Genomic DNA, 18,341 nt, shown 5'->3' with positions numbered 1-18,341 from the left:
AGCTGTAATCACAGAGTGCTACTTTCAAGGTCTTACAGGAGGGTGTGTGAGAGCTAGTGTGGATACTGTCTGTACACATATGTGTGCTTAAGTGCATCTGTGTGTGTGTGTGCTGCAAATATTGTCGATTATTTCCTCCAGCACACAGTATTTACTCCTTCCAATACAGGGTCCATAAATATCCTACAAAATAACCATTTTTTATTGTATATAGTTCTTATACCTGGGCTTCCCTAGATATTACAACCCTGTTAAATGATTCCACACCTTACCTCTTACCTTCAGCACTGACAGCATGCCCTTACTGAAGCAAGCCAGACAGAAGGGTGTGGAGGCTGTGGTGGTGGAGTCCATCTGACTTTCATCCAAATAAAATGTAATTGAGTTGGATCGCATAAGACTCGACTTGTGTCCAATTACTGTGCACCTTTTTATTAACAGTGATATCTCCCCAATCTTAGCCATGCCATAGTTGCTATTTGCAGATATTGATGGTCCAATATCTTGTCTGGTAATGGAGGGTTAAGTCATTACACCATTTCCTTTTGGTCCTCTGCTACATTTTTAAAGGAGAAGTGTGTAGGATTTAGTGGAAACCCTTTAAACTCACACAGACTGACACTGTTACTGCATTTCTACAGTCTCTGTACAACTAAAATGTGTAGCATGTTGCCGCTGTAGAAGAAGAGGGTGAAATCTGCATTACCCTGCTTGATAAATCCGACACACTGGACCTTTAAATTAGATGACTCTCACATGATAAGCAGCAGGATTGGACACAGAGAGCTCACCTCTTTCTAAACTGCCTATTGTCTGTTGAGCCTTTAATTATTTAAGTTCCCTAATTCAAGGGGCTCCAAGTAGGCACCCTGCTGCACACCTACTAGCTCTTTGTACAGGTTCCTGCGAGAGCAGCAGGCTTCCCACTATCACCTGCCAGCCCCTGAGCAGCAACTAGAACTCAGTTTTACCATAATACTCATCAACCTTTCCTTCTTTGCACAGAATATTTCAGTGTGTGTGGCAGTTTTCATTGCTTGTATTCTCCTTAAACTGGACTACAGTACCTGTTTCAGCTACAGTTAAGCGTGAATAATGTAGCTGTTCCTTAGTATGCTGTTGTCTGTATTGTAATAGTGTTTTTGTGTTGCAGGTATGCCTCTCAGTCTGGACTGCAAGGCGTTTTTTGGCTACAGTGGAGAAAACAGAAGGCCCATTATCTACTGGATGAAAGGAGAAAAGTTTGTCGAAGAACTAGCGGGACACATTAAAGAAAGTGAAGTCAGGTAAATACACCACAAATACACACTAAATACTCACTTCTAGATATGTGCCACTAAGCATTTTCTGGAGGAGAGGAGGAAAAAAAAGAGAAAAACTACAGTAGTTATACATTTGAGTTGAGTAAATATTAAACACATATAATTACATAAGTAAGTACATAATATTGTTTTTGTTGAGTTGTTTTTTCACCACTCCTGAAGACACTGCGACAGTATCAATTATAGCCTGTCAAGTTTACAGGTTTCTATTGTTAATTAATTTCTGAAAAGACTCGACTCCAGCTGCACCCCTCACACTGTCAGTATCTAATTTGCTCTCTTATGATTTATGACTCATTGAGGGTTCTCTGACAGATTTCTTCTCAACTTTCCTAAAGAATTATGAATACTAATAATAAAGTTAAATTGAATTCATTTTCTCCCCTATTGGGACCAATTACATCGCGCTCTATTGGGAAAAGCCTGATTGTCTGCGGGGCGTCAAATATCATTATAACAACCTGCCAGATCACCATGGAAACCATCAGAATACGCACACTTTCACACTCCATACACACTTGTGCAGAGTGTGCTAGGGATATCACTTTTAAACTGGTCAATAACAGATAAATGTCACCTGCATAAAAGTGTTATTTACCAATTAACAGTACATTAAAGGAACAATTCATCTGCAATTACAATATATTTTGGCTATTATAAATGACATTGTCAGTGTAGGGAAACAGCTTATTCATTTTGGAGATAGGGAATAATAACGCTTTTGGAGTTTATTTCTTCAGTAGACAAATGCAATGGAGAATACTTTGGGGTTTCTAAAATAAGGAAAAGCCACGGTGAGCTCTGTATAACAAGAGGTAATGTGTCAGGCTTAGCTCATGATTCTGCTGTTTGAAGAAAATCTTAGTGGAGATCCCAGGACATCAACTAATACATCACAGGAAGCAGAGGCAGGCTTTCCTGGCACATGGACAGTTAAGGATTCAGTGTGACAATAACCTTAAACAAACATGCAGGACACAGTGTTTGGTGGTAGTCGTTGCTGTAATGACTTTGCTGCCGTGGGGCTTTGTGAGTGGAATGGAGGTAGAGATGAAATGAGGTATGCAGGATTGGAGCACACGAATCTAGGCTGACTTTAAAACTCCACCTGTTAATACCAGTGTGCTGCAGTGCTGCAGAATAACTGAATTAAATATGTAATTTATGCACCGACTAAGCCACTATGGCAAATACAGTAGATCAAAATTCAATCAGGAGGCGATAAAGTTTACCATTGATGCAGCAATGACAGCCAACCCCTTAAAATGTTTCCAGTGTTTGAAAGTTTAACTGTAGTACTACACCTTTTTTAGCAATTGGGATTTGAGTGCATGAGTTGGTAATTTGAGGAAATGTATAATTATAGGTTATGAGTTACATCCTGGGCTCTGTAAATTAACATGTTTTAAGATTAAATCACAGCGTACCAGCAAATAAAATGTTTAAACAAAGATTAAATTATCGTTATCACCATAAATGATCATAAACAGCCTCTTCAGCTCCTCACCTCCTGTCAAGCACAACTTGTAGCTTTTTTACTTTTAAAGGGACACAGCGACGGCATGTTATGGCAGAGAAAAGCCTGTTTGTTTTTCTCCAAATGCACTTGCTGCACCTTGCCAGAAGTCTGGCATGGATTAATGCACCATCTACAATGACTACACTGTAAATTCACTGCTTTTTCGCTTTCCGTGTTATTGTTCAACCTGCCCATTTTTGAGGTAATACAACTCACTTCTGAAACAGCATCCTGTAAAAGAAATATCTTTATAACATGGAAAAGGCACAATTGCAATTGTGTTTACTTTAACCATCAGCACTGAGTCCTTCACCCGGAACTGGAAATAGTAAAAGTCCTCATTAGTAGAAAACATTTTTAAAGTAAAATCGAGACAAAATTTTCTCTTCTACCCAAAAGCCGTCAAGTTTTATGTCATCAACCCAACCCACCAATAATAATGTGAATATTTCATCCTCCCTAAAGCTGAATTATCTAAACACCCTCTCCCTCTACAGAGGTCAGGGTGAGCTACAGAACAGCAGTTCTGGAGCTGGGAGGGCTGCAGTGTCTTCCTCTAGGACACTTCAGCAGGAGGGCTGCTTGCTGACCTACTGGGGCTTGAACCCAGGTTCTCTGTTTGAAGGATTTTCTCTGCAACCGCTAAGCCACTCAGTGGCCTGAAAATGTTCACTCCCGGGAAAATAATGTTGTAGATAAAGAGAGCAGGAATGTGCATGAGGGTGAGTGTTCAAACTTGAAACTAATCATGCCCCGTGGTATTAAATTAACCTTTGCCTGATGAATTCTCCATCTTTCAGTCCAGTCCTCTGGCCACCTCTGATCCAATCACACTGCTACTCCAAATTCAACAATCACACTACAGCAGACAGACCCCTGCTGTGATGCACATTAATCTGTCCACGTTTAGCTCCTGCCACCCATCCTGCTGCAGCACAGGCCATTGCACTGTGTGTGTCCCTGTCTGTTTGCATAGGATCCAATACTGTTTCTATGATAATGTGAATATCCTTAATTACCAGTTCTTGTTACCCTGCAGTATTTGAGAGAACTGTTGACACTCTCACCTCGTTATTACTGCACCACCTAGAGAGACTGGCCAGCTGTGAATATGTGTGACGGACAGGAAGTTTCAGACTCTTTCTTCACTCTTAGCCCACAAGTGCTCTCATTCTGAAAACCTGCATCTGTCTTCGAACGATATAATTACAACCTGTCAAGAATTCAAGTGCTTTGCCCAAACACACATACCAACATAATAAATATGAGCAGTATCATTAGTTTCACTGCAGTTGTTGGCACAGCTTCAGTGCTGTCCAGCCACCCAACATTTCTGCAACTCAGATATCATAGTTCATGGTTCGTTCATGTGCAATGAATTCGTAATTACAATATTTCCACCTGGGGCAGCTTCCTTCATATTTTCACTTGAAGGCAGTACTGGCCCATATGTGTAGTGGTGTGGAGAGGCTTCTTTACCTGCTTGAAATTCACATCATCTGTCCAATCCAACTGCTGCCAAAGCCTCACTGTTTTTATGTTTTTGAACCAGACGCATCCTATCTAAAATTGCCATTGTTAGTTTTCCATGAGATGTTTTAGTCACCTACCAACCAAGGTTGTTTCAGAGTCAAGTATAGAAATACGAGAAAAATAACTTTTTAAAAATATTTTTTTGCATGAAATCAAATGAAGGAATTCATTGTGCACCAAGTGAAGAGAAGAAGTATGAATTTAAGTATATTTAAAAATAGGTCTGGTGATTTTTCTTATTTATAACAAATCCTATGGCAAAATAAAAACCAACAATGAATCGATCCTACTATTATTAGCTGTGTAGCTAAACCCTTATTATCTCTTCACCATAGAGCTCCATTATTGTCTAAAACTATTAAAACATCAATGAGCCACACTGTTGTGCTAGGTGAAATGTTTCTTCATTACAATGATCGTGGGCGCTGTAGTTTATCCCACATACACCATCCTGTTGATCACCAAATCCTCAGCTGCAAAATAGTCCCCAGCATTTAAATATTTTCTGCTGTTTGAGTAATATTTGCTAAAAACTATTGTCCAGCTAAGTAGAATTATTTTTTGTGCGATTTTAAGTACAGTTGTTAGGCATTTTAAATTATTTACGTCTTCATTAGGGCTGAGAACCATAGACATGGTATGGTACACTTAAGTTATATTGTTTTTACTCTTTTTATATAATTTGTTAACAATAAGAAAGGAAGTGGAGTATTTGAAGATTACTCCAAGTTTGTGAATGCGAGAGTTCATTTGAAATTGGCTTGCATCCATAATTTAGTGAGGCAGTTGGTCAGTGTGGAGTGAGTTGTAGTTGCAGTGTATTTAGATGGATATAGAGCCGGACATCATCTGCGTATCAGTGGAAGTAGAGACCATGAAGATGAGTGGCAGCGTGCTGAGGATGAACAAGAGAGGACCAAGTACTGATCCCTTGGGACAGAGGTGCAGTGCCAGAGGTGCAGTTCAACAGTTTAACAACATCACTGACACTGAGGTTGGTTTACAGACAGCAAAAACAATGTTGAGGTTGACGGTGTCAAAAGCAGCAGTGATGCTGTTGAGGATGTGAATACTGATATGACCAGAGTGGGAGGAAAGGAGGTTGTTGGTCATTTTGAAAAAGAATAGCCAAGTGTGACTTATAATAATTGCTAAGTCTTTAATCACAGTAGCATTACATGAGCATGGCATAGGAAGATCTCAACCAGGTGCTGAGTTTTATATAAAAACAATGAAAAATGAGCAGAATAAATCATTATCGATTACTGGATGAAAGGAGTGTGTTTAATAGCAGACTTCAAGACAGCATTATAGTCATAGATCAGAGAGATATGAGGGGAGGTAAGAGGAGAAAGAAAGGAGGTCTGCAATGGGGGGGGGGTATAGAGAGTTATTGGACGGAAGGTGAGAAAAAAGAAGAGAGGAAGTGATGTGTTTTTAATTGAGGATTTTAGCAAGTCACTGCTTTTGACTGTGACCTCTAATAGTCTGCCCTGGTAGACATCGGAGTGATGCACACACTCAAAACCAGTGACACAAAAAGGAGGAGAGCAAGAGAAAGACATTTGTTGTATTTCTTCAGGAACATCTGACATTTTTGATCTCATAATTCTTGCTGTAACGTGGACAATTATAAAAATCATTTACTATATTCAGATTTCACAGCTTTTTATCTGCTCCTCGGTTGATAAATTGGCAGAGAAAAGCATTATTATTGAAAAGGTTATGAGTTCAATTCCCACAACGACCACACATGCTAAAAGTGTGTGTGTCAAAATTCTTTGCATGCAAGCACTTGGATAAAAGCCTCAAGTGACAGATACGGTTCTTTTCATGGTGAATTATCAACAAAAACCTGTAAAAAAAAAAAAAAAAAAAAAAGAGCCTCTTATCTGATTGCCCTTGTTGAACTGTGCCAACTCCCGCACGTTTTAAAATCTGCACTGGTCAAAACTGAGTCAAACCAACATGTTTATAAGAAGAGGAATAATACAATTCTGTGTTTTCCGACACATTTCTGATACATTTTAATGAACTTACACATGTAACATCACCTGTTACAACATATGTAGTAAATGCGGCAAATAGAAATGTAGATATTTGGCATGTAGTACAGTACTGTTATTTTTGCTTGTGTTCGTTTTGATACCCCATTTTTTCAGTGGGTCTGATTTTTCAACCACTGCCATATCCTGCTGCATGCTGGGTAAACCAAACCTCTCTGCACTGTGATTACAGTTTAACATAAGAAAAAATATTGTCAGCTGCAGACACAAAACCTTTTCCAAACCATTTCTTGGGTGTCATCGCCCACATGACTCTTAGTTCACACTCTCACACTCATTTTCTCTGGTCTCTGTTGCAGACTAAGATAATTTCCTCAAGGTGCAAGCTATGATTACTCAAGAGTTCACTTCACAAGACACTGGCTTTTAAAATAATCTTCCCCTCTGAACTACTGGATAGATTGTGTTGATAACATGGGGTTTGGGGTAAATTAAATGGTCAACTGTCATTGCAATTGACTCCTCCCTTAAAGGATTGTCCAATCACAGCTGAGCAAACACAGCTATGGTGATTCTATGATTCTGCAGGCAGCATGTCTGTCAAGCTTTGTATTTCCCCACATGTTGAAGTGGTCTGCTCTGTATCTAAAGAGTTTAACCTAACTACCCCAGATGGTTTGTTACACAGAACCATGGGGGAAGTCGCCATTGGAAGTAGTTTGGAAAAGGGCAGGCACTTTATTTGGCAGGTGATTGGATGAACCATCTGTCTATCATTGTCTATGACAGGCAAACTTCAACCAATCGAATCAATGAACCATATAACGTAGTCAAGCTCTTACCGAAGTCAGACGGGAGAAGAGCAAAAACATCTTTACTCTTTTCTGGGGGGGAATTTACATTACATTTAAGTTGACCTCTTTATCAACAGCCATTGTTGTTGAGCATCAGTCACTTCTCCAACATGTCATCACACACGTTCCACGCCTGTAAGTCATACCTTAGCTGCCAGTAGTTTCTCATAGCACAATGACTGGTTCATAACTACTGTATTAACTATGTCTTCTCCATAGATCATTAAATGCTGAGGATGCTGACTGTTTGCTTAAGGCCTGCAAGCTTTAGCCTCCTTTTTTTTCTGCATCATTACACTGTACTGTACTGAGTTATTATATCACGTAGCTAACAGTAGCCATTAAATGCACAATCAAGACCCTTTTGTAGGTTTCATAGTTTCTTATGAAAAAGCCACAAAACATTAAAAGGTTTTCCACAGATTTTTCAGTCACCTCATAGAGTTAAGAACATTTGTCAGTTGTCATTTCAGCCAGTAAAATCCTGGTCACTGGCTAAAATTATACAAATAATAAATAAATATAATTTGAAACAACTTACATGGCTGGCAGGGCTTAGTGATGGGTCAACTGTTGAAATAAGTTCGCTCAACAAGAATTAAAACCTCTTGCATAGCAGTGATAAAATGATGTCAACAAAATGAATGTCAACTTCAAGACAGAATGAAGAACATGGTTTTTATACTGAGCGTTGACCACCGACCGTGCATTTAAAATTACCACCTTGAGGCACATGACATTCAAATTGACTTCCACTGACTGTAACAACAAGAAGAATAGCATTGTGTTGGCATAGTTTCAAAGCCACACAACATTAATATTAATCCCAACAATGAATATGAACAGAAATCTAGATATGGCCATATGACTCACAATTTAAGAGTGTAGGATTTACTGATATCTACCGTTTAAGTTGCAGATGGTAAGCAACTGAATATTACTCGCCTTCCAAGAGAAACTAAAGTTGCCATGTAACTCACTAAAGGGCCTATCTAAAGCCAGTGTTTGGTTCCAGAGAAAACACCTTATTTTCAGGTGATTATTAAATTATTAAAACAAACGTTTGAATATTAAATAATATTTCTGCCAATAGATTCTCCTAAATGTTATGCACTGGACCTTTAAATCAATCAACTTCTTAAAATTTAAAACAATCAATTTTAAAAATAAATGACTGAGAACACATTAAACGAAATTACCTTTTTGGTTTTCACTATCAGACAAAATCCTACTGGACCATCTGTGACTGAATTTGCAATGTCAGCGCAGTTAGTCTGATCTCAGATATCACTGGTTATGGCTGAATCTGACCTGAAATCAGGCTTAAAGGTGCACGTCGTGACCCAAACATCAGTTCAGTCTGCCCCTCCTCCACCTCCTCTCTTCCTTCTCCTTGCAGGCTTTTAGAGGAATATGACCTCACCATAAGGAGAGAGGCTTTTTCCAGCTGTCGCCAGTGTTTTCTACACATGCCTCCTTACTCCCTCTATCCTCCTTTTTCATCTGCTCTGTATTACACACTGCTCCACTCCTCATTTCTCCTGTCCTCTCTTCCTCCTGCTTTATCTCCTGTTATACTCTTTCTCCTTTTGCAGTTTTTGGTGGAGTAGTACATGTTTACTTACTCTCCGTCTCACTCCTTCTCCTCCCCTTTTTTGCCTCTCTCATTTGCCAGTCTCGTAGGTTATTTTGTAAGGAGTAATCTGGCACAAAACACCACCTAATGCATCTAATGTTTCATACATGTTTATGTTCTCCTTGTCTTCCCTAAAAGGTTTTCAAAGGAATAATATTTGGGGGAAAATATGTTCCTGCTGTCTGTCCCTGACTTCTCTTTATCTGTTTGTCCAGGATTTTAAGGGAGCATTTAGGGGAGAAGGAGGTGCAACTATCCTTAACGTTTGATGCTGTGGAGGAGGCAGACCTGGCCAACTACACCTGTTATGTGGAGAACCATATAGGGAAGCGCAGCGGGAGTGCTATACTGCAGAAGAAAGGTAGATTACTCTCTCTTTCCCTTTCATTATCTTCTTCCTATATTAGTTAGGTGGAATTAAAGAAGTGCCTCAACTGAAGAAGAGAAAACCATTCTGTCAAAGAAAATGAACTTACACATTATAGAAGAGCAAATTATTTTAGGAAGATTGAAGTTAGTTAGTTCAGTAAGGTTGTCAGTTCTTATTATCTACTACGGCATGTAGCTTTGGTCTTGAAAACATTACCTAACATACTCTCAATCAAGTACCACACCATTGTACTGATTAACGAAAAGTCTGAAAGCACATTGTGGGAATGTTTGAAATTGTAGAATGTAATTATTCACTTTGTCATGAGTCAATTATCTTAGTTTAGCATAAAGACTGGAAACAGCTAGTGTTCCATGACCTATAATGTACACTAATTAGCACATGGTAAGAGTAAAAATGTTAAGTCGCTCCACCTAGCTGTTGGTCCTCTGGAAATAGAATTCTTTTTTAACAAAGGCTAGCTATTTCCCCCTGCATCCAGTCTTTATGCTAAACTAAGCTAATCCCCTGTGGCTCCACACTTAGACATAAAAGTGGTATCAATCATTTTATCCAACTTTTGGCAAGAAGACAAATAAGCATACTTCCCGAAATGTCAAATTATTCCTCTAGGCAGGTTAAACATTAACTAAATAAATATACATTTCTATTCACAGATAATTTACTGTCAAATACACAGTAAGTAGAAAAAAAATCTGGATTTAAAGCTTCCACAGTGTGTTGTTCCCAAAAGCAGTGCTTTATTTGTTTACCTTGAATTGCTAAATATAACCGTATATGCTCCAGTTACCTGGGACATATTCCACTTGATTCTGTTAACAAGAAATACCCCTACAGCTCAGGAACTGATGCTACTTTTATGGCTCAGTAAATATTTGTGGATGTGAACAGCTTCCAAGATAATTAAGGCTTTAAATGTGTGCTGTCATCAAGAAATGTGCGAGATGTAAAAGCTCTTTCAAAGCTTAATTTCAAACATTTGGGTAGCTGCTCTTAAACAGCTGACACAAAGAAAATTGTAACACATCTTATAGACAGACCAAGAGAAAATACAAGAGGAAATATTTGACAGAACTGGAGACTCTGTTTGATTGACAGGTGATCTCCAGAAAGAGTGGTCAGTAAAAGGAATGCTGAGCACCACAGATGGAGACAAAATAAAAAACCAGGAACTCATACTTACCGCTTTAAATATTCAGCTGAAAAATGCATGAGGGCATAGCTGCCTTTGTAAAACATTTGCAGCAGTCCTGCGGTATCTTGCCTTCCATCTGATGAGCAGAAAGAACGGGCTTGTTTGAGTCAGAGGCCACAACCCGGAGAAATAGAGAGAATCAGAGAATAACCAAACAGCGTTGGAGGAGGAGATGAATTGTCTCTGTTACCTCAAATCTCGGTGGAAAAGAGGGCCGCATGAATGCCCGCTGTATGAAATAAATGTATGTAATGCAGAAAAGCAGAGACAAGGAGAATTGGGGAAATGTGGTAAGAGATAAACAGACGCAGGAACAGTGGGGGACAGACCGAGGCAAGAAAATGGAGAACAAGGGAGAGGTAATAGATGCAGACTGAGAGATAAAGATAGGGAAGGTGAGGGGTGTACGAGAAAATTGGGAGAGACAAAGTGGAGAGAAAAAGAGAAAAGAAAAGACACAGGGAGAGGGAGAGAGAGCAGAACTAAAAACAGGTCTTTCTATCTCCCTGTCTGACTCGTGCTGAATGCCTTGGGTGTCAAATCTATCTTACTATACTTAACTAGCACCCTAGGGACTCTCACACACAGGCACAAGCACACACACACACACAGGATCACACAGACACACACACCAGAGGGGGTCAGGATGGGAAATGTAAGGTCGTCATTACTTCACACTGTAATTACCTAGATGAACACTGGAAACTGTGTGTGTGTGTGTGTGTGTGTGTGTGTGTGTGTGTGTGTGTGTGTGTGTGTGTGTGTGTGTGTGTGCGCGCAAGGCCGCGTGTGTACAAAGCTTTATACTAAAGCAATAGGCAGCAGTGCTATAGAGCATATTCTGCATATATGTGTGATCGGACCTGACGCATACACACAGAAACCCATACACTCCCCTCATGGGAGGCATTAAGTGTAATGGGATTGGTCCTGTATTTGAGACTTACACACATATAAAGGAACACACAGTGAAATACTGGAGTAGCTGGATATTGAAGCAGCTATAAGTTTAGTACATGTTGCAGCATAATGTGTTTTCTGTGTGTAACTGCTGTGTCAGCATAAAACGAGATCTCCCTAAAATCTTGCAAAATGTGTGGGATTTCTTTTGTATTAAGGTGGAGGTGGGGAAACTGTCCATGTAGGTGTTTTGTCTTTATATGTATCTATGTGTGTCTCATGAGGTGGTCTCCTTTCTGTCTCTATCTCTTACTTGTCTTGCTTTCTTCTTGCTTTTTCAATTTAGCAATATACATTAACAGCAGTTGTCCCAAAGCTTAAAACTCCTCCTTGTCTGCGTCTCTTTATCTACATCTCCTTCTCTGTGATCAGTATAGATTTAAAGGTAATGAGGAAGAGATAATGGCTTTAACCTGGAAAATAGTCCCCATTCGCTGTAATTCACCACCTACAGCGCTATTATTATTATTCTGTCAACCTAAGAAGTGTTTAAGCTAATCAGTAATCACCTTGATTTAATTGTTATGCATTCAAAAGGAGTACATGTGGAAAGTCGTGGTTGGAAGCTGTTCGGAAAAGGGGAACCACACAAAATCTGTTTGTTGTGGTCTATCGCTGGGCGAACTTCAACAGATCAACGAGTCATAAAATGCAGTCATATTCTTACCGAAGCCAGTCAGGAGAGGAGTGAAAACATCTCTTCCATTGAGAAAAACCATCAGTGGCGTTCTTTATTCTTCTGTCAATTAAGAAGTACTCTCCAGTGCTCACGCTCATCTCTATGGGAGCTGCACGCAGGCTACTTTTTTTTTCAAAAGTTCACTTACTGCCAGCAGACTGTTCCAGCGCCTCCTGGCCTGAAGACTGGAAGCTAACAGGGTCACATTTGGGCTCCTGAACACTACATGACAGCCTAAACAAAGCACAAGTTATCCTAAGTTAGCACAAGTTATCAAAGCTTGATTTCATGCACTGTGTGTGTGATTGAATTAGGGTGTGCTCTCACCCTGCAGTGACCCAAGGTAATGGGTTGATGCATCTATGTTGCACGCATGCACTCCCACGGACACACACACCTACAGTACACACACCATACACATCCACTTATTGTAACTGACAGAGCAGAAAGAGCTGCCTTCAGCCACCATGACGACAGTCTTACTAGAAAGAAAAATTGAGGGAGAGAGACGGAGTGAAAGAGCTGACAGGAGAGAAGATGGATTGAGAGAAAATGACAAACAGAAGGACAGACGGGGACTGAAGACATGGTTTCTCTGATGTCACTCAAAGATTTCTGAGTTTGGGCTCACCGCAGGCTCCTACCTTATTGGCTTAATGTAGAGGCAGAAAATACAAATTTAGTCGGTGTAGTGAGGACAGATTTGTAATGAGGACAGAAGAAGCACCCACAAACATTCCCCTTCGTCCCCATTTACACTCCATGCGTCTCGGAGTGATCGGATAGCTGTCACATGTCAAAAAAGCCAAGTGCAATTGCATCCAAGAAGCACTGATCAGCCTGATTGCTAAAAGCACCTCGGGAGGGGGTTTAAGATGTATTCCAGACAGATGTTGAAAAGGTGTAAATGCATCAGTCTCTCTAAGGTGCGAACATCTTTACTCCTCCCAAGTGTAACTATTTCAGTAAGCGGCCTATACAAATAACCAGTCACAGGGTGAGCTAACCCCCCAGCCTGTCCCCCATCTACCCCATCTACCTTTTTGTCTTTAAAAGCTGACTAGCTTCTGAGAACATAAGTTAGAATCTATGTTAAATAGAGTTTGGAAGAAGTTAAGGTTTTCCTAGTCACTTTAACAGTGTAGAGAGGGTTTCTTTCTCCAGCGTCTAGTCAGCTAACCTTAAAAGAAACTGCTTCTTGAGGCATTTCAGCATCTCATGGTGGTTCCAAATTGAAAAATTAGACAGATGGTACATTGGGAGACAAGATGTAAGGCTATTTTTATTTCATATTCATTATTAATGTTTTTTTTTTTTTTTTTGGACAAATTTGCTTAATGATGCAAAGCTAATAAAGCTAGTTGAGGAAAACTGAAGACTACAAGAGAGAGAAAGAAGGTGAATCCTGTGGAATTCAACAAGGTGGTGTCAGTGTACTGTATTTGGTTGTGAAGAGAGACAAAGAGCATGACAGGGAGAAAAGTTGTATGAAGGTCTCATTTAAATTTCCTTTATCATATTCCTCCCCACACATGCAGACACACACACACACACACACACACACACACACACACACACCACCACCATTACCGGTGACTGCTCGTTTTATGCCTAATGAGTAAAAAGCATACTTAAAATTCAACGCTCAAATTCTGCTCCCATTTTCCTGTGCAGTGATATCAGGAGACGGCGGCAAGTGACTCATTACTAATGGAAAATATCTGAGAAAGGTAGATGAAGGGGGAGTGGTGATAGAGTGAGGGGGAGAGAACAGAGAGCGGAAGAGAGGAACACGGGAAAGAGAGAGGGATGAATGGAGGCAAGGGGAGATGGAGAGAGAGAGGCGGAGGTTTTTAAATGGGTCTCATTACTAATGGAAGCAATCTGAGTTAACTTCACTGTAGAGCAAATATTTGGCAATTAGTTAAATTTCACTATTTTTCTTCCCCCCTTGGACCGCCACTCCATCTCTCCCTCCTACCCTCCCTATCCCCCACTCTGTCGCTGTCCCACCTCTTTCTACTATATAGTGTCTCTGTGTATAAGTAAAAGTGGTGCAGCAGCTCAGAGTAGAGTTGGAGAGACGTCTACTGGTGAAATTTGGTAACTTCAGACAGATTATATACTGTGGTGGTAAATAAAGGGTGCATTGTGGGATTATTTCAAAGAACTGAAAACAACAGAAGGCCTTAAGTTTTGTCCTTAAAAGTCTCCATCTTATGTCACTCGGTTTGATAGGTCAACCAGAAAAAGTGTCCCCAGGTGGCTAATAACACGCATGAGATGATGAGTTAAATGTCTGCCTAAAAAGTGCAACATTTGAATAAGATGAGATAACATGATATACAAGGGCTTATAACGACATCTCACCAAAGAAAAAACAATAAAATCTAAACTCAATGAAAAATGAAGACATTAGTACAACACACAGAGAAAAATAGAAAATAACCTAATAATTATACATGGCAACAATAAAATGACCACAAGGTACATATATATGGCAATAGCATAATACAAAAGACAAAATGTATCTAAATTTGAGTTGATGTACATCTTGGAAGATGCAAATGATTTACACATCAATCCATTTTTAACCTTTAAAATTGAATTGAAAGACGTGTGTTAATAAAATTAAGCCATCTTTTTAAATAAAAATGCAAATAAATAATATAGCTTTGTTTTCTTTTTTACTTTTGGTACTTTAAGTACATTTAGCTTATAATGCTGATATGTACTTGTACTTTTACTTAAGTAAAGTACATTTTGAATGCAGGACTGGAGTATTTTTACATTGTGGTATTGCTATCTTCCACCACTTCCTGGGGTTTTCTCAAATAACCAGTTCTGGCATTAAACCACAGAGCCATTTTAATATTGTAGTTACTATAATTTGTACAATAGCATATTATCAAATTCCAGCTCATGATTTTAAAGCCTTTATAATCATTACATCACACCTTCTGTTGACACCTTCTGTTAATAAAATTACAGTTGTATGAAATGAACAGTAACACTTAATACTTACTTACACTGTGCGTACAGGCACTGTAGGAGCAGAATGAATGTTTCTATTGCACTAAACTGTCAAGAGAACAAAAAAACTAACCATTCAACTGAAATGGGAAAACTTTGTCCAGAAATATGATATTTAATCACAATGTTTGTATATTTTTGTACCTTTTATCTACCCTTTGAAGCAGTTCATAAAATCTCCAAATCTTTAAAATGTAAATTACATGGTAGCCTCTCTCTTTGTCTCTCTGTGTGTCTGTCTGTCTGTCTGTCTGTCTTTAGACACAATAGATAATAGTAAGAGATATTATTCTCCTCCCCTTGAATAATTACATGTGACTTTGCATCAGACCAGTAGGTGGCGCTGTGCTCCCAGGTGGCAATCAAAACATGCTTATGCTATTATGTTAGTACTGTAGGGCCTGACCAGAGGGAACTCATTCTTAAAGGAACACAGGTAAAATGGTAATAAACTTTATTTATACAGCCCCTCAAAACAAGGTCCCAAAGTGCTTGGATGAACCAAGATTAAAGCATTTCAGAACTGCAATCAGGCACAGAAAATAAGACAATTAGAAATAATACGAAAATGAAATTCAGTAAAGTACACACAATACAACATAATATTAAGAAGATGTCACTAATTCTGCAACCCTCTGATCTTGCTAATCAGACAAGATTATGAATCTAATGCATGTCATGTATTATACTTAAAAAGCACTTTGAAATATATTTTGAATATTCCTCATCACGTAGCATAAGTTCAGGCTCCACAACATCTTGTGGTTACAGTTGCTATTCCCTGCCATGACTTGGGAAATCAATAGTTTTAAAATGAAGTGGTTGCAGGAAAAGTTGAGTTAGTGTGTGTGCATGTTTGTGTGTGTGTGTGTGTGTGTGTGTGTGTGTGTGTGTGTGTGTGTGTGAGTGAGATGGTAATAGATCATATTTCCCATGGTGTCATTCACCAGCCATGTTCCATTAATCTCCCATACACTCATATTGCCTATGATAGCACTATCATTCATACTCACACGCAAAATCTGAGATCATGTATGTGTGTGTGTCTGTGTGTGTGTGTGTGTGTGTTTGTGTCTAACATGTTGACATGAGGTCATCTGTCTCTCTCAGTCGAGGCAACTTACTTTGTGTTGAGGCTGTGTGTTTTGCCAATTTATAATCTGCAGGTCTGTAAAATAGATTTACACAGGCGGTTTGTCGATAATTGTCAATTGCAGTTTGATTCTGTGAATTTAACTTACACCATAAGATACCAAAGTTACCACCAAACACTCAAAAGCATCATCAATAAACCTCAACATAGTAATTTCCCCCTGCGATTATTAAAGTATTTCTGATTCTGATTCTGATTCTGAATTGCTAGCCATTGAAAAGTTTAGGGAAGCGGCTGCATGCTGCTCTTTATTGGAGATGAGGTTTACAGCTAGAAAACACTTCCAAAAAAGCAGAAATCTCACATTTGTGTGGCTTGTCCAAGTATGTTTTTCAGTGCAGCCAGAACAGGTTCATTGTTGCCTCTTGTGGCCATGTGCCTCCTGGTCCAATTTGCAACTAAGTGGGATGTAAAAACCTGAATCTACCAGTGCACATACACTGAGAATGGACTTAACAGTGAAGTAGGAGACAACTTGTGTCCAGCGGGAAAACCTTAGAAATGAACAGATTTGCATATTCATAGATTCTGGAAATATTTAATGAGGTAGAAGGAGTGGATGCCTTTTCATGTGGAAATTACACTTTTCATATCAGACACACATTATTGTTCCTAGCAGATTATTTGTATATATTTCTGAACACATTTCCGGGAGGATCTTCAAAGTTTGCTTTAGCAGAAATGGACAGCCCCAGGATGGGAGTGCGGAAAAACTGCAAAACAAACTCAAATCAATGATCTATTTTCTGAAATAAACTTGCTAAGTTCTTTGGGCTAATAGGCCGGCATACAATTTGCCTCCTTTACTTACGTATCCAGCAGAAACAGAGAAACACGGGTATCTCAAACTTCCTCTTTCTGCCATCCGTTGAATGTAAGTCCTGTATTCACTGGTGTTTGAGCTCTGGATTGATCTGCAAACTTAACACTAAAATATTAGACCTTCTATGGCCTTGTTAAATGTTCGACTTTGACTTTGGCTCAACTATGTAGGCCAATGAACCAAAGCAAGGAATTTGCTGCAGAGTGGTCTGTTAATTCATAGCTGAATTTGGCACTGAATTTGTTAAAGCAACCCTTACACATTACAGGGAGTCATTTCTTTCGATGTTGACATTGAAATTGTGCCTAATGGAGCTTTAATTGAATGTTTAACTGTGATATTCATTCAGCCTCTGACTTCTGACTTCTTCTCTCTTTAGAAGAGTCTGAGTCCAAAGTGAATTTCTAGATTCGTAAGTGAAGCAAATTAACATTAATAATTAGCTTCTTATTAATTTGCTCTCGACAGTCATGTTAACATATCTTACACGCCTATTTCAGTGTGTGTGTGTGTGTGTGTGTGTGTGTGTGTGTGTGTTTGTCTTTTTGTGTCTCAGTCAATTTTGTATGCTTTATTGGCAGGAATATTAGACAGACTGTTAACAGAGCTTCTTAGTACAGCTGTGATTCATCAAAAAATAACGTCGGCAATGTCCAATTCTGTTTCCCTGAATGTTTATTTGTGTGAGAATGAGTTTCAGTCCTAGTCACCGATTTAGAAAATCAATCTGAAGGTAATTTAAGTTTTCACTTTTTATATTTCCTGAAGTCAGATTGTTTCAGATTAACTTCATATACTCAGATGTGAGCAAGCCAGTTTGTAAAAAGAAAGCACAGAAGAAAATCAACACAAACAAAGCTGAGTCATACAGTGCTTAAAGTCTGACATATTGGAGAAAATGTTTGATTATTTTCTATTTTACCTCACCGTCAGTAATACTTTAAACAATCACTGATATAAATCTCATTTGTTTCTTTTCCACCATCTCCCTTGCTATTTCTCTAACTGCAGATATGTATCGTCTGGAGCTGGCGGGTGGTCTGGGGGTCATATTGTTGCTGCTGGGAGTCCTGACGGCACTTTATAAGTGTTACAACCTGGAGATCATGCTCTGCTACAGGAGACACTTTGGGAGTGATGAAACTGAAGATGGTAAGCCTTTTCGTGCACCCACGTTCACTTAAGGACAATCATACAACAGCGGTTTCCAGACAGGCAACTCACCACAGAACCAGAG

General features: G+C 39.2%; 1 protein-coding gene across 5 annotated transcripts in view; it reads left to right on the top strand.

The window, feature by feature from the left end:
* Nucleotides 1–18,341, top strand: part of il1rapl2 (interleukin 1 receptor accessory protein-like 2) — a 363,155-nt gene that overhangs the window by 331,403 nt on the left and 13,411 nt on the right. For all 5 annotated transcript variants that reach the window (XM_051419083.1, XM_051419084.1, XM_051419086.1 and 2 more), the window contains 3 exons: nucleotides 1,154–1,286; nucleotides 9,086–9,231; nucleotides 18,116–18,256. In XM_051419083.1, coding sequence (XP_051275043.1) covers nucleotides 1,154–1,286; nucleotides 9,086–9,231; nucleotides 18,116–18,256 — 420 coding nt within the window. The remainder of the gene's footprint in view (nucleotides 1–1,153; nucleotides 1,287–9,085; nucleotides 9,232–18,115; nucleotides 18,257–18,341) is intronic.

Source organism: Dicentrarchus labrax, unplaced genomic scaffold (assembly GCF_905237075.1).
Source record: "Dicentrarchus labrax unplaced genomic scaffold, dlabrax2021, whole genome shotgun sequence".
NCBI lineage: Eukaryota > Metazoa > Chordata > Actinopteri > Moronidae > Dicentrarchus > Dicentrarchus labrax.
Note: the sequence above shows the minus strand (reverse complement) of the source record. Positions and strands in the feature narration are given on the sequence as shown.